The sequence below is a fragment of the Chelonia mydas genome, chromosome 7 (genome assembly GCF_015237465.2).
Source record: "Chelonia mydas isolate rCheMyd1 chromosome 7, rCheMyd1.pri.v2, whole genome shotgun sequence".
Taxonomy (NCBI): Eukaryota; Metazoa; Chordata; order Testudines; family Cheloniidae; genus Chelonia; species Chelonia mydas.
Genome location: NC_057853.1, coordinates 123405179 through 123418331, shown reverse-complemented (window position 1 = coordinate 123418331; position 13153 = coordinate 123405179). Strand labels below are relative to the sequence as shown.

General features: G+C 51.5%; 1 protein-coding gene across 6 annotated transcripts in view; it reads left to right on the top strand.

Annotated features, from left to right (window-relative positions):
• Positions 1 to 13153, top strand: part of LOC102947521 (dynamin binding protein) — an 82838-nt gene that overhangs the window by 64910 nt on the left and 4775 nt on the right. For all 6 annotated transcript variants that reach the window (XM_037903605.2, XM_043552395.1, XM_037903606.2 and 3 more), the window contains 8 exons: positions 396 to 595; positions 934 to 1064; positions 1441 to 1545; positions 1778 to 1906; positions 11027 to 11359; positions 11913 to 12095; positions 12177 to 12375; positions 12596 to 13062. In XM_037903605.2, coding sequence (XP_037759533.1) covers positions 396 to 595; positions 934 to 1064; positions 1441 to 1545; positions 1778 to 1906; positions 11027 to 11359; positions 11913 to 12095; positions 12177 to 12375; positions 12596 to 13062 — 1747 coding nt within the window. The remainder of the gene's footprint in view (positions 1 to 395; positions 596 to 933; positions 1065 to 1440; positions 1546 to 1777; positions 1907 to 11026; positions 11360 to 11912; positions 12096 to 12176; positions 12376 to 12595; positions 13063 to 13153) is intronic.

The following is a 13153-nucleotide window of genomic DNA, read 5'->3' as shown; positions in this document are numbered from 1 at the left end:
AGGTATGTCCAGTGTAGACAGTTCATATAGAATCAGTCTGTGTAGAGTTTAGGTTAGGATCTGGGCTCTGGGGTGCACAGCCAGGATAGTGGGATGGAGGGTGCGAGGCTGATGGGTTGGTGAGATTGTGGGGTCAGGATTGATGGCAGGCAGGATTGTGGTAAAAGGAAGGGGCTGGTGGTGCACTGGGCCCGGGCAGTTTGAGACTGATGTGGATTGCAGGGTGAGAGTTTGTGGCAGGTTTGAGATGGGTGACCCCTGGGTTGTTAGGAGCTTGGTGAATCTGGGGGTTGAGGCTGGGAAGCTGTGAGGATGGAAGGGTGCAAAACAGGGTAGGCCCTGTTCTGTGGGGCTGGATTGGAGTTTGATGCATCTCTTTCCTCCTGACTACCAAGGGGCTGCACAAACTACATCAACCTGGGCTCCTTCCTCATCAAGCCTGTGCAGAGGGTGATGCGATACCCACTGCTGCTGATGGAGCTGCTGAGCGCCACACCCGAATCACACCCTGACAAGGCACCACTCACTGCTGCAGTCCTTGCAGTCAAAGAGATCAATGTCAACATCAACGAATACAAACGTCGCAAGGACCTGGGTGAGCCAGCCTCGCAGAGCCGGGCTGGGGAGGCACCCCCTGAGCAGCTGGGCACGGGAACGGGGAGGCAGCAGGAGAGATGCAGCAGCTGGACTGGGAAAGCAGCTGCAGAGAAGATGTGGCAGCTGGGTGTGGGGGACATGGTGCCAGGGCTGCGGTGGAGATGTGACAGCAGGGCTGTGGGGTGGCAGTGGTGATGCGGTGGGCGGGGGGATGGAGATGCAGCGGCTAGAGGGGAAGAGGGAGGTATCTGGGGATATGCAGCACCAGGGGTAGGTGATGAGATTGCAGGGCTGTTCCCGGTGTGGAGCTTTGACTACTGCTCCTCCCTCTCCTAGTGCTGAAGTACCGAAAAGGGGATGAGGACAGCCTCATGGAGAAAATCTCCAAGCTCAACTTCCACTCCATCATCAAGAAATCCAACCGTGTCAGCAGCCACCTCAAGCACCTCACAGGCTTCGCCCCCCAGGTAATCTACACGCACAGCTGGAGCCCACTTCAGGCAGTGGGAGCAGGAGGGAGGGGGTTGGTACCCCTCTGGCCTTCCCCTTCCAATTATGCTCATCATGCGGCTCTGCCTGGTGATCCAGAGCTCAGCACAGATGGTGCGGGGAGTGGTCATTGGGAGCCTGGTACAGACACAGCCAGGGGTCAGTTCCTCTGGCCTCTCTCCCCTCTGGGTAAGTGTATGTTGGGGTGTCAGTGTCCCTCAGTCTCTCTTCCCTTGGAGGGAGGCATTGCCCATGGCCTGTCTCTGCTCTGGGAGCAAAGGGCCAGCTGCAGTTCCCATTGGGTAGGACACTGTAGTGCTGTATTTGACCCCTTTGAGCCACTCTCCAACACAGCTGAAGGATGAGGCCTTTGAGGAGACGGAGAAGAATTTCCGGTTGCAGGAGCGGCTGATCAAATCCTTCATCCGAGACCTTTCCCTCTACCTGCAGCATATCCGGGTGAGTCCATGCTCAACTGGGGCTGCCCTCGCTAGTCAGCCTGGTGGGGTCAGTGATTCCCTTTTCCTAGAGGAGGGTTCAAGCTCTGGCAGGTCCCATTCTCTGGGGTGAGAGTGGAAGGGGAGGCAAGGGACTCTGTTCTCTGGGTCCCTGGCTGTGTGGGAGGGGTTCTGCACAGCCCTCAGCAGTGGGTGATCATTGCACTGACTGCTGTTTGTGTCCCTCACCCCAGGAGTCGGCCTGTGTGAAGGTGCTGGCAGCTGTGAGCATGAGGGACTTGTGCATGCGGCAGGGCAGTGGGGATCTGGAGCAGTTCCAGAAAGTGCATCAACTCATCAGCGATCAGCTCTTCTCCAGCTTTGTGAGTGAGCCTCCTCCCCTTGTGTCCTCTCTCCTCGATGCTGACCCGCTGTCTCTGCATGGGCGGGGGCAGTAGGGCCCTTGGAATGAGTGTGGGCAGGTAACGCGGCCCCGTCACATGTTCCGGAATACGTGCTCAATCTGACTACGAACGTTTGTATGTATTTACACTCCGGGTAATGCCAGCTGGGCGGTTGGACCGTGCTGTTTTGAGCTGGGGAAGGCTGTGAAGCTTGGTGTTAGGCTTCGTTTTTTGGGCTATTCTCTGACAAAACACATAATTGACATAGTTACGATAAGGGAGGAGGATTTAGGGTGAAACATGGGGTGTTAACTCGAGGGGAGGATTATGGGTGAAATACAGCAGAATAGAGTGAGGGGATGAAGAGGGAATGACACAGGGTTGATGGGGATGCTGATTTATGAAACATGGGGGTTTAGCAGTGGCCAGATTACGGTGAGACAGAATGACGGTTAGCAGGTAAAATTGAGGGTGAGAGTCGAAGGGGTCATTAGGAATGAATTGGGATGATACTTGAGGTGATGTGGGGATCAGGGATACGTACAGGGTGTGACTCACAGGAAGGTTTAGGGTGAAACGAGCGATGTGATGAGAGGCGAAGATTAGTGAGAGAAAGCACGGGTAAGTCGGGGGATGACTGAGAGGAATTCGTGGAGTGGTCAGTAAGTGTGATATCGGGTGGTGACTAGAACGGATGATTTACTAATCAAATGGGTATTACTAGAGGGAAGATTTAGGGTGAATCATGGGGTGGCCGCAGGAGATGTTGAGTGACACGAGGATTGACTAGAAGGGAGGACGTAGCTTGAGACACAGTGTTGGGGACTAGGAAGGAAAGTTTCATGTCAGATGTGGAGGCAACGAGGTCTGATGTTAATGGAGACTAACCAGGGGTTTTAATTAGGTTTGTGCTCTGCCTCCTTGGAGCTGGCAATGGCCACTGGGAATTATCTGCATGTACTGCTGCTGTGTTCACTACGTTAGGTGTAGCTGCATTGAATGGTCGTGGGATTAGTGGGAGCAGTTTGGAAGAGCTGTGATTGTGATAGGAGGTGATCTGAGGGGCTGTACTGTACCCCGGGGGGTGAGCCCCTCTCCCTGACCCCCATGTATCTGATCATGGGGAAAAGTGTACCTTGAGAGATCCAGTCAGCCTCACTTCAGTGCAGCGCTGTGTAGGCTGTGTCAGTGGCTGGGTACAGGGCTGGTCTTGCTGGATGTGTGCTCTGCATTTAATGAAGGGTAAGGGAACATATTGTGTTAGATGGCATTGTACGTATAGGGGCTAGTGGGTTGTGAAAGGTGTTGAGGAGGTTGTAAAGTTTAGCAGATGTGGTGTTCTGTCTAGGGAGTAGGTTAAATGTTTGAATGTATGGCAGGGGTAGGTAGCTCTTGATCAGAACAGCGTAAAGGTAGACTGAGAGTATGTGTCACATGCATATTGGGGCTTTGCTCAAAGAGGGCAGAGTTACGGTTATGTGGGCATGTATCTTAACTCTGTTTTTCCTGGTTTCCAGAAGTTTGAGTTTTCCATTCTACTAGTATCTCTGGAGCAGTGGTTCTCAACCTGTCGTCCATGGACTATGTCTAAGGGGTCCGTGAAAGATTTTGACTGAAAACTGACTGAACAGAGTTCAACTATAGATACAGACAATCGATTTCCAAAGGGGTCTGCACCTCCATTCAAAACTTTTTAGTGGTCCACAGATGAAAAAATGTTGAGAACCACTGCTCTGGAGGACATTAAACAGCAGCTACTAAAGTTAAGACGTTTTTAAATCAGCAGGTCCACACTACTTGCACCCATTGCATCTGGACTGTTGATGTTGATTTTCAATAAGTCTTGGAACACTAGGGAAGTTAAAGAAGACTGAAAGAAAGCTATGGTTGTGCCAATATTTAAAAAGGGCAACCAGCATGACCTGGGTAATTATGGGCCTGTCAGCCTAACATTGATCCTGGGCAAGATAATGGAGCAGCTGGTACTGGACTTAATTAATAAAGAATTAAAGGAGGGTGATGTAATTAATGCTAATCAACATGAGGTTCTGGAAAATAGATCCTGTTAAACTAACTTGATAACTATTTTTGAGGAGATTACAAGTTTGGTTGATACAGGCAATAGTGTTGACGTAATAAACTTAGACTTCTGTAAGGCGTTTGACTTGGTGCCGCCCGACAGTTTGATTAAAAACACCCTAGAATGCTATAAGATTAACCTGGCACACATTAAATGAATTAAAAGCTGGCTAACTAATAGGTCTCAAAACTATAACTGTAAATGGGCAATTGCCATTGAGCAGGTATGTTTCTAGTGATCTAGCCAGGATCGAGTTTTGGCCTTATACGATGTAACATTTTTATCAATGACCTGAAAGAAAACATAAAATCATCACTGATAAAGTTTGCAGATGACACAACATTTGGGGGAGTGGCAAATAATGAAGAGGACGGGTCTCCAATACAGAGTGATTGAGATAGCTTGGTAAAGTGGGCAGAAGCAAACAATATGTGTCTTTTATATGGCTAAATCTAAATGTATACATCAAAGAACAAAAAAATGTAGGGCATACTTACAGGATGGGGGGACTCTATCCAGGGAAACTCTGAAAAAGATTTTGAGCGATGGTGGTGGATAATCAGCTGACCTGAGCTCCCAGTGCAACCCTGGGGCCAAAAGAGCTAATGCAATCCTGGGATGCATAGACAGGGGAATCTTGGGTAAGAGTAGAGAGGTTACTTTACCTCTGCGTTTGGCAATGGTGTGACCGCTGCTGGAATACTGTGTCCATTTCTGGTGTCCACAATTCAAGAAGGATGCTAATGAATTGGAGAGGGTTCTGCGAAGAGCTACTAGAATGATTAAAGGATTAGAAAACCTGCCTTACAGTGAGACTCAGGGAGCTGAATCTATTTAGCTTAGCAAAGAGAGGATTATGGGGTGACTTGATTACAGTCTATAAGTATCTACATGGGGAACACATATTTTATAATGAGCTCTTCAGTTTAGGAGAGAAAGTTCTAACATGATGCAAGGGCTGGCAGTTGAAGCTCCACAAATTCAGGTTGGAAATAAGGCTTACATTTTTTACAGTGAGGGGTAATTAACCTACGGAACAATTTACTGCTGATAAAAAGACTCTGTATCCCCCCAAGGATATGGAATTTCTTTTCTCCCTCCTTCCGCCTAAGTCCATCCTGATTGATGCAGTGAATTCCCGTGGCTGCCAACATCATTCCAAATCCACCCCTTGTGATAGGGATTGGAAGCGCCTTCACCAGTTTAGAAAGAAGGCCTGCTCTTCTGCTGTTCTGCAGTTCAGAATTTCAAATTACCAGGCCGTAATGGCAAAGTACAACTATATGAACTATGCCAAATTCAGCACCTTTATTGACCATCTCCCAGAATGCAAACGGGAACAATTCTGGGCCATTATCAGCCCAGGGCAGTTAGTGGCCAAAACAATACTCCAGACAGCACTTGATGCGGCTGATACAGCGGCCTATTCCATCTCAAAGGTGGTTGTGATGCAGTCAGCTTTGTGGTTGCATCTTTTGGGTTTCCTGAAGGAGGTTCAGACAACTGTTGAAGGCCTCCCCTTCGAAAGCTCTAAGTTGTTTGCTGAGAAGACTGATGCATCCGTCCACACACTTAAGGACTCCAGAGCCTCACGTTGGTCACAGGGAAAAATTTAGTCCTCAGTCTTCTCACAAACTGGAGTTCCCACCACAACTCTATTACAAACCAGAGTAAAAGGTCCAAATTTCAGAGGCACAAACTCTCAGGTTCTCAATCCTCAGCACCGCAATCTTTGACCTCAAAACATCAGTTTTGACGCCTTGGTCAAGACCTCGAGAGACTACTCGCTTAGACACCAGCTGCCACTTTCCAACTCCTCGCATCCCTTTGGATGCTGCCTTGCTGTGTTCCGTCCCAACTGGGAACAGATAATGTCTGACAGATGGGTTTTGGAAATTATCTCCCATGGGTATTCAATCCACTTCACCTCCCTCCCCCACCCCCTTTCCTTGTCCCTCTTCAGGGACCCTTCTCACGTGAGAGAATTACAACAGGAGATAGATCACCTCCTCTGCCTAGGAGCCATAGAACCCGTCCCAATGCATCTCCAAGGCAAAGGGTGTTACTTTTGATATTTTCTGATCCTCAAGAAAAAGGGAGGTTGGAGACCCACACTGGATCTCAGAGCACTGAACAGATACATCAAGGCTCAAAAATTCAAGTTGGTCACACTAGTGGTGATTATTCCATCTCTGGAACAAGGAGATTGGTTCTTGACCGCCAGGACACGTATTTCCACACATCGATCCTACCATCCCACAGATGAGTCCTCCGCTTTACTGTGGGTTAGACCCATTACCAGTACAGAGTACTCCGTCTTGGCCTCTTGTCGGCCCCCAGGGGATCATGATCAACCCATTCTTAGATGACTGTTTCCTCAGGGCCTGCTCCTTCGAAGAAGTCCTGTGGGCCACCCACGGAACTATAGACGTGTTCATGAACCTGGGCCTACAAATCAATGTCCAAAAATAGTCCCTGCCTCTGGTACAACGCTTGGAGTTTATAGGGGCTGATCTCGACTCATTGCAAGTGAGGGCACTCCTTCCACAGCACAGATTTCATAGCCTGTCCGCGCTTGCAGAGTCAGTGCAAACCAGCCCTCAAATGCTGGCCAGACATTGTCTCCAGCTTCTGGGGCACATGGCAGCTGGCACGTTTGTAATGTCTCGTGCCAAACTTCACATGAGGTGCTTGCAGACACAGTTCAGCTTGGTTTACAGGCCAAACAAACCTTTCTCGATGCTTGCCAGAGTCAAATGCTCCCTGGACTGGTGGAAAGACCCAGCAAACGTTTGCACGGGGGTCCTGTTCAGTTAACCCCGCCCCGACATTACTTCTCATTACAGACATATCCTTTATGGCTCAGGGTGCTCACCTCAACAACCTCACAACTCAGGGCAAATAGTTGCTCACAGAGGTGACTCTCCACATCAACCTCCTCGAACTCAGGGTGGTCAGGAATGGTTGCACCCCCTTTCTCCCACTGATCAGAGGTACACACACGAAGGTCACGACAGACAATGTTGCATGCATGTACTACATAAATCATCAGGGAGGCACCAGATTGTCCTCCCTATGTGCAGAAGCGCGAAAACTCTGGAACTGGTACATTTCCCACAATGTTCTAATACCAGCAACCTGCCGCCCAGGAGTGCAGAATACAACAGCGGACAGTGTCAGTCTCAAGGTCTCACAGGACCACGAGTGAGAACAGAACCCAGCAGTACTCTGCATCATATTCTGTCAACAGGGGACACCAACAATTCCTTGTTTGCTACGTAGCTGAACAGGAAGTGCCCATGTTACTTCTCCAGGGCCACCCTCGGACAGCACTCTGTAGGGGACGCTCCCCTTTTTCCATGGGACAAGGGCCTTTACGCCTTTCCCCCATTCCCTCTGCTGTTAAAAAGAAAAAAGAGCAAACGTCATACTGATTGCTCCCACCTGGCCAAGACAGACGTGGTACCCGTACCTGTCATAGCTGGCTGTGTGTCCATTGATCCCTCTTCATCCCTCTCCATATCGCCTCTCACAGAATGAAGGGTGCACTCTCCATCCCAACCTGCGGATACTCCAGCTCAGCTGGCTCCTTCATGGTTCCTGTGCATAGAGAGCTCCTGCCCCAAGAAGGTACAGGAAGTGTTACTACACAGTAGGAAATTGGCAACCCATCATAATTACCTACAGAAGTGGACCAGGTTTCAGGTTTGATGCAATTCCAGGTACATTACCTAGCATCCGCTACTCTCCCCGTGATGTTTGACTACATTCTGACTCTCAATAAGTCAGGACTATCTCTCAGTTCGCCCAAAGTACACCTGGCGGCCATTGTGACTTTCCATCAGCAAATAGAGGGATACTCAGTTTTCTCACACCCAACTACAAAGAGGTTCCTCAAGGGCATAGCAAACCTCTTTCCCCAACACAGACATCCAATCCCAACATGGGACCTGAACTTAGTTTTTAAGAGCCTGACTAGATCACCCTTTGAACTTATGGCCACTTGTTCACTCACATATCTGTCACTGAAGACGGCATTTCTGGTCGCCATCACATTGGCAAGAAGAATAGGGGGAGATGGCCGCACTTTTGGCGCACCCCCCCCTTTTACAGTCTTCTTTCATGAGACGGTTACTCTCAGGCCACACCCAAAGTTTTTTCTCATCTTTCACATGAACCAACCGAGTCACCTCCCGTCCCGACCTTTTATCCTAAGCCTCACCGTGATAACAGAGAAGCCATACTTCACATGCTAGATGTTAGGAGAGCCCTGGCCTTCTACCTGGAGAGGACAAAGGCTTTTTAGAAAATCTCCTAAGCTCTTCCTTTCCTTTGCCGATAGGTCTAAAGGTGTGGCAGTATTGGCCCACAGACTCTCCAAATGTGTCTTGAACTGTATCAAACACTGCTATCAGGTTCACAGTGTCGTACCTCCATCTGGAATCCACATACACTCCGTGAGATCAATTTCCTCCTCTGTCGCCTTCCGCAAGAATGTCCCTATCTCGGGAATCTGCAGAGCAGCCACCTGGGCGTCTGTGCATACCTTTGTAGAACACTATGCAATAACTGGGGAGTCTGCTTCCGATGCTAGCTTTGACTCCATGGTATTATCGTCCATAACAGGCTCGACTCCGAAGCCTCAGCCTCCCTTCCGGGATACTGCTCAGGAGTCACCTAGGGTGGAGCACCCATAGGGACGCTACTTCAAGAAGAGGAGGAAGTTACTCATCTTGTGCAGTAACAATGGTTCTTTGAGATGTGTGTTCCTTTTGGTGCTCCACAATCCACCCTCCTCCCCTCTACTTCAGAGTTCTTCATCGGGACTCTGCGGTAGAGAAGGAACTGAGGTTGGTTCGCCCGTGCAGCACTAATTAGCCTTGAGGCAGAGTATGAGGGAGGGGGAGCACATGTGCGGGCTGAACGGACATTGCTATCAAAGATCTCTGATCAGCAACATGGGGGTGCATGTACATCGACAGTGGAGCACCCATAGGGACGTGCATCTCGAAGAGCCATCGTTACTGCACAAGGTGAGTAACTTCCTCATCTTTGGTGGTCTGGATGGGCACAGTATGCCACCAGGCAACCTTAACTTTGAATTAACAAGGTTTTTTGTCAGTGAATTTCCTAGTTTTTTTAACCGAAAGACACTTGATGGCAGGACTTAGTAGTTATTTAGGAAGCTGTAATTGTGTACATGTGTAGCTGTACTCCTATGATAATAGTAAGGATGATAATCGCTAGCCTTTACATAGTGCTTTTTGTCAGTGAAGCCCAAGGAGGGGAACATCATTAATCTCATTGTACAGATGAGAAAAGTGAGGCACAGAGAGGTGAAGTTAGTTGGCCAAAGTCACCCAGCAGGCCAGTGGCAGAACCAGGAATTGAGCCCAGGTTTTTTGAGTCCCAGACGGTTGTTCTTGTCACGTGGTTGTGTCATTCCTAAGAGCTCCCTCCACCAGTACACTTTTTGTGATCATGGAATGGGGGTAATGTCATGCTTTGAAATGATTGGCGTATGTGGTTAACAGGATGCATGAGTGATTGGGGGACTATTCCTGGTGAGAGGCAGAGAGGTGACTGGGGGGTCCAGTTTTGTCTGAGAGATGGGTTTGAACAGGGGGAGATTTAGGGTGAGACCAAAGGTGTGTGGGACTGAAGAGGAGGGAGGATTGAGCATGAGACAGCGGTGATGACTAGGCGATGATTTAGGCAGAAGCACGGTGTGACTGGGGGATTTAGTGATACAAGAGGGTGATTGGGAAAGAGGGTGACATGGGGGTTGACTAGTGAGGACGGATGCTTTAGGGTGGGACACTGACGGGGATACATTAGACTGATACTGGGCTGAGGAGCAGGAACGAGTTGCGGTGGTGGGGAGGAATTGAGGTAAGACGGAGAGGCAGAATGTGGTATTGTAAGGGTCGAGTTAGGGCAAAATGCCGTGGCCTGTGACTAGAATGAGACCGTGAGAAGCGATTCGGGAGGTGGGTTAGGCTGAGGTGCAGGGTGGCCATTTGGATGGTGGTTTTGTCTGAGAGTTGGGAGGTAACTGGGATGGAAGCTTCAGCCTGAGGCACAGTGGGGTTGACGGGAGTGATTTAGGGTGAGACATTGAGGTGGCTGGGAGAGAGGGTTTAGGGTGAGGTGTGTCAGCAGGAGATGTGGGAATAGTGTAGGGAAGAGGTTCTCAAACTTCTGCAACCTGAGGCCCCCTATTTTGATATACAGAATTCGGCAGACTCCTGTCCCTGCTTCACCCCAGTCCCTCCTCTTCTCCGCCTCTTTTTGCCCCCTCCCTTGAACACACCCCCCATCCTTGCTTCCCCCCTCCCTCCCTCCCAGGGCCTCCTGCACACCGCTGAACAGCTGTTCCCCGGTGTGCAGGAAGCCCTGGGATGGAGGGGGAGGAGTTGATAAGCGAGGCCCACAGACCCCAGTTTGAGAAACGCTGGTGTAGGAATATGCTGGGACAGAGGAGAGAGAGGGCAGAGATGGCATTGTGCTGCATACCAAGCTGTCACCAGTGCAGGAAAGGACACTGCTGACAAAAGGGTACAGGGATTCGGACCCCAGGCACAGCATGTGGTCCTACCCTGTGTGGCTTATTCCTACCCACAGACCTGCCACTTTGGAAACACTTGTATAGCTTGCCAGGTCGCACTGGATGGAATTGACAAAGAGGGAAGATTCAGGATGATCCATGGGGCTGACTCAGGAGTCCAGGGGGAGATGGCTTAGGAGGTGATTGGGGCAAGGGGCGACTAGGAGCTTTCTGATGAAGGTGAGTGAAGGGTAACGTAAATTGAATCTCAGTCCACGTTTAGTGCCAGTGAGATGACTCTGGCTGTCGAATCAGGACAGCTAGGACGCCCCATCACTTGGGACACGTGATAAATCCCTAGCTAGATAAATCCGTGAATAACCCTGAATAACCAGCTGCCCTGGCTGAGAGAGGCTGAACCAGGAAAGAGAGGGATGCCCTATCACCTGCCTATTGTTTTACTGTCTTCCAGAAAGAGAGGACGGAGCGGCTGGTGATCTCCCCTCTCAACCAGCTGCTGAGCATGTTCATGGGGCCGCACAAGCTGGTGCAGAAACGCTTTGACAAGCTCCTGGACTTCCACAACTGCACGGAGCGGGCGGAGAAGCTGAAGGACAAACGGACACTTGAGGAGCTGCAGTCGGCTCGCAACAATTATGAGGCGTTGAATGCCCAGCTGCTAGATGAGCTGCCCAAGTTCCAGCGCTTTGCCAAGGAGCTGTTTGCCAGCTGCTTGCGGGGCTATGCCAGGGCTCACTGCGACTTTGTGCACCTGGCACTGGGGGAGCTGAGACCACTGCTGTCGGTGAGTTCCCAGAACCCAGCCAGGCCCAGCTCAGCAACAGGGGCAGGGGATGGAGCAGGGAGGATGTGATTGCAGATGCTCCTGGCTCACTGCAGACATGTTGCCTCTGTGAAGTTTGTTTCTCGTGTGTCAGGGGAGTTTCTACTTCCTGAGGCTTGTCTCGCTTGTGTGCGGAGCTGTGCCTGTCGCGTCAGACTCTGGCTTCCCCTCGAGGCTACGCCTGTAGGCTCCCCGTGCTCCAGGGGATTGGATACTGTTGGTGGCAGGGGCTGCTGTGAAAGGTGCTGGATCAGCAGGCCTGGGGGCTCACTCTCTGGCTGTCCCCACCCTCTGTCAGGGACCGCAGGGGAAGTGGCAGGATAGGCTCACCCCTGCCCTGCCAGAGGGGAGTTCCAGGGCTGGCTCCGTTCTGGCCCTGAACACTGGTGCAGGTTCTAGATCAGCATCTGGCTCCTCTTCTGTCCCCTTTGGCTTCTGGGTCTCTGGGTTAGCGGGTCTCTGGGTTAGCAGCGCTCTGCTGATGGCAGCTTCCTACCCTCTGCTCCTGTTCCAGCTGCTGCGAGTGGCTGGCAGGGAGGGGAACCTCATCGCCATCTTCCAAGAGGAGCACAGCCGAGTTCTCCAGCAGCTCCAGGCCTTTACCTTCTTCCCGGAGTCCCACACGGTTGCCAAGAGACCCTTTGATAGGAGGAGCGTGGAGCACCAGTCTGCCAGGAGGCAGCCACTCCTGGGCCCAGTGAGTCTCTTCTGCCTTGTTTCGGGGGCTTGGTCTGGGGAGCCCCAGGGGCTTTCTTATGGGTGTCTTGTTCCCCTCCAGCCCAGCTACGTGCTGCAGTCGGATGAACTCCGAGCTGCCCTCCTGGCCAGGTACCCCCCGGAGAAACTCTTCCAGGCAGACCGCAATTTCAACGCAGCCCAGGACCTGGATGTCTCGCTGCTGGAGGGTGATCTCGTGGGCGTTCTCAAGAAGAAGGACCCCATGGGCAGCCAGAACCGCTGGCTCATTGACAATGGAGGTAGGTGGGGTTCTGTGCCTCCAGCAACACAGGGTCTTCCCTGACTCTGCCATCGGCCAGGATCCATGAACAACTAACTGTAACCCTCCGGGGACAGGCGGCCATTCTGGCCTGTCTCCTGTGGTCTCCTCTCTGGTTTATCATCCTCTCCCCTTTGACCCACTCCCCTCTCCATGGGACCCTTTTTGTTTCTGACTATGATCCGCTCCCTTCTCCGCAGTGACCAAAGGCTTTGTATACAGCTCCTTCCTGAAGCCCTATAACCCACGTCGCAGCCACTCGGACGTCTCGGTGGGCAGCCACTCCTCCAATGAGTCTGAACACAGTAGCTCCTCACCCCACAGCAGCAACACCCTGATCATCAACTCCAGTGGCATGACCATGACCTTCACCCAGAAACCTCTGCAGGACTCTGCCTCTCCAGCGGATCCATACCATTCCCTGAGGTCCCCCTCCGAGACAGATGCTGCCTCCCCGCCCCAGGCTGGCTCCTCTGGTAGAACGGTTCCCATGGAATCCAACCCGCAGCCCAACATGACACCAGCTCACCGACACGACAGTCGCCCGGAGCCGAACAGCAGCTCCAGCGCCCGCAGTGGGCACCCTGCCAAAGCATACCTCAGGCCGGCGCCTTCGCTGGAGGACAGAGACTCGGGGCTGGAGAGCAGCGAGTCTGAGGGCAACCAGGTAAGCCCCCCTGCTGTCTTTGCTCTATGGTGGAGGGGCTGCAAGTCACACCCTTCCCTGGGCAGAGGCTGAACCCTCCCTTCACTAGGGA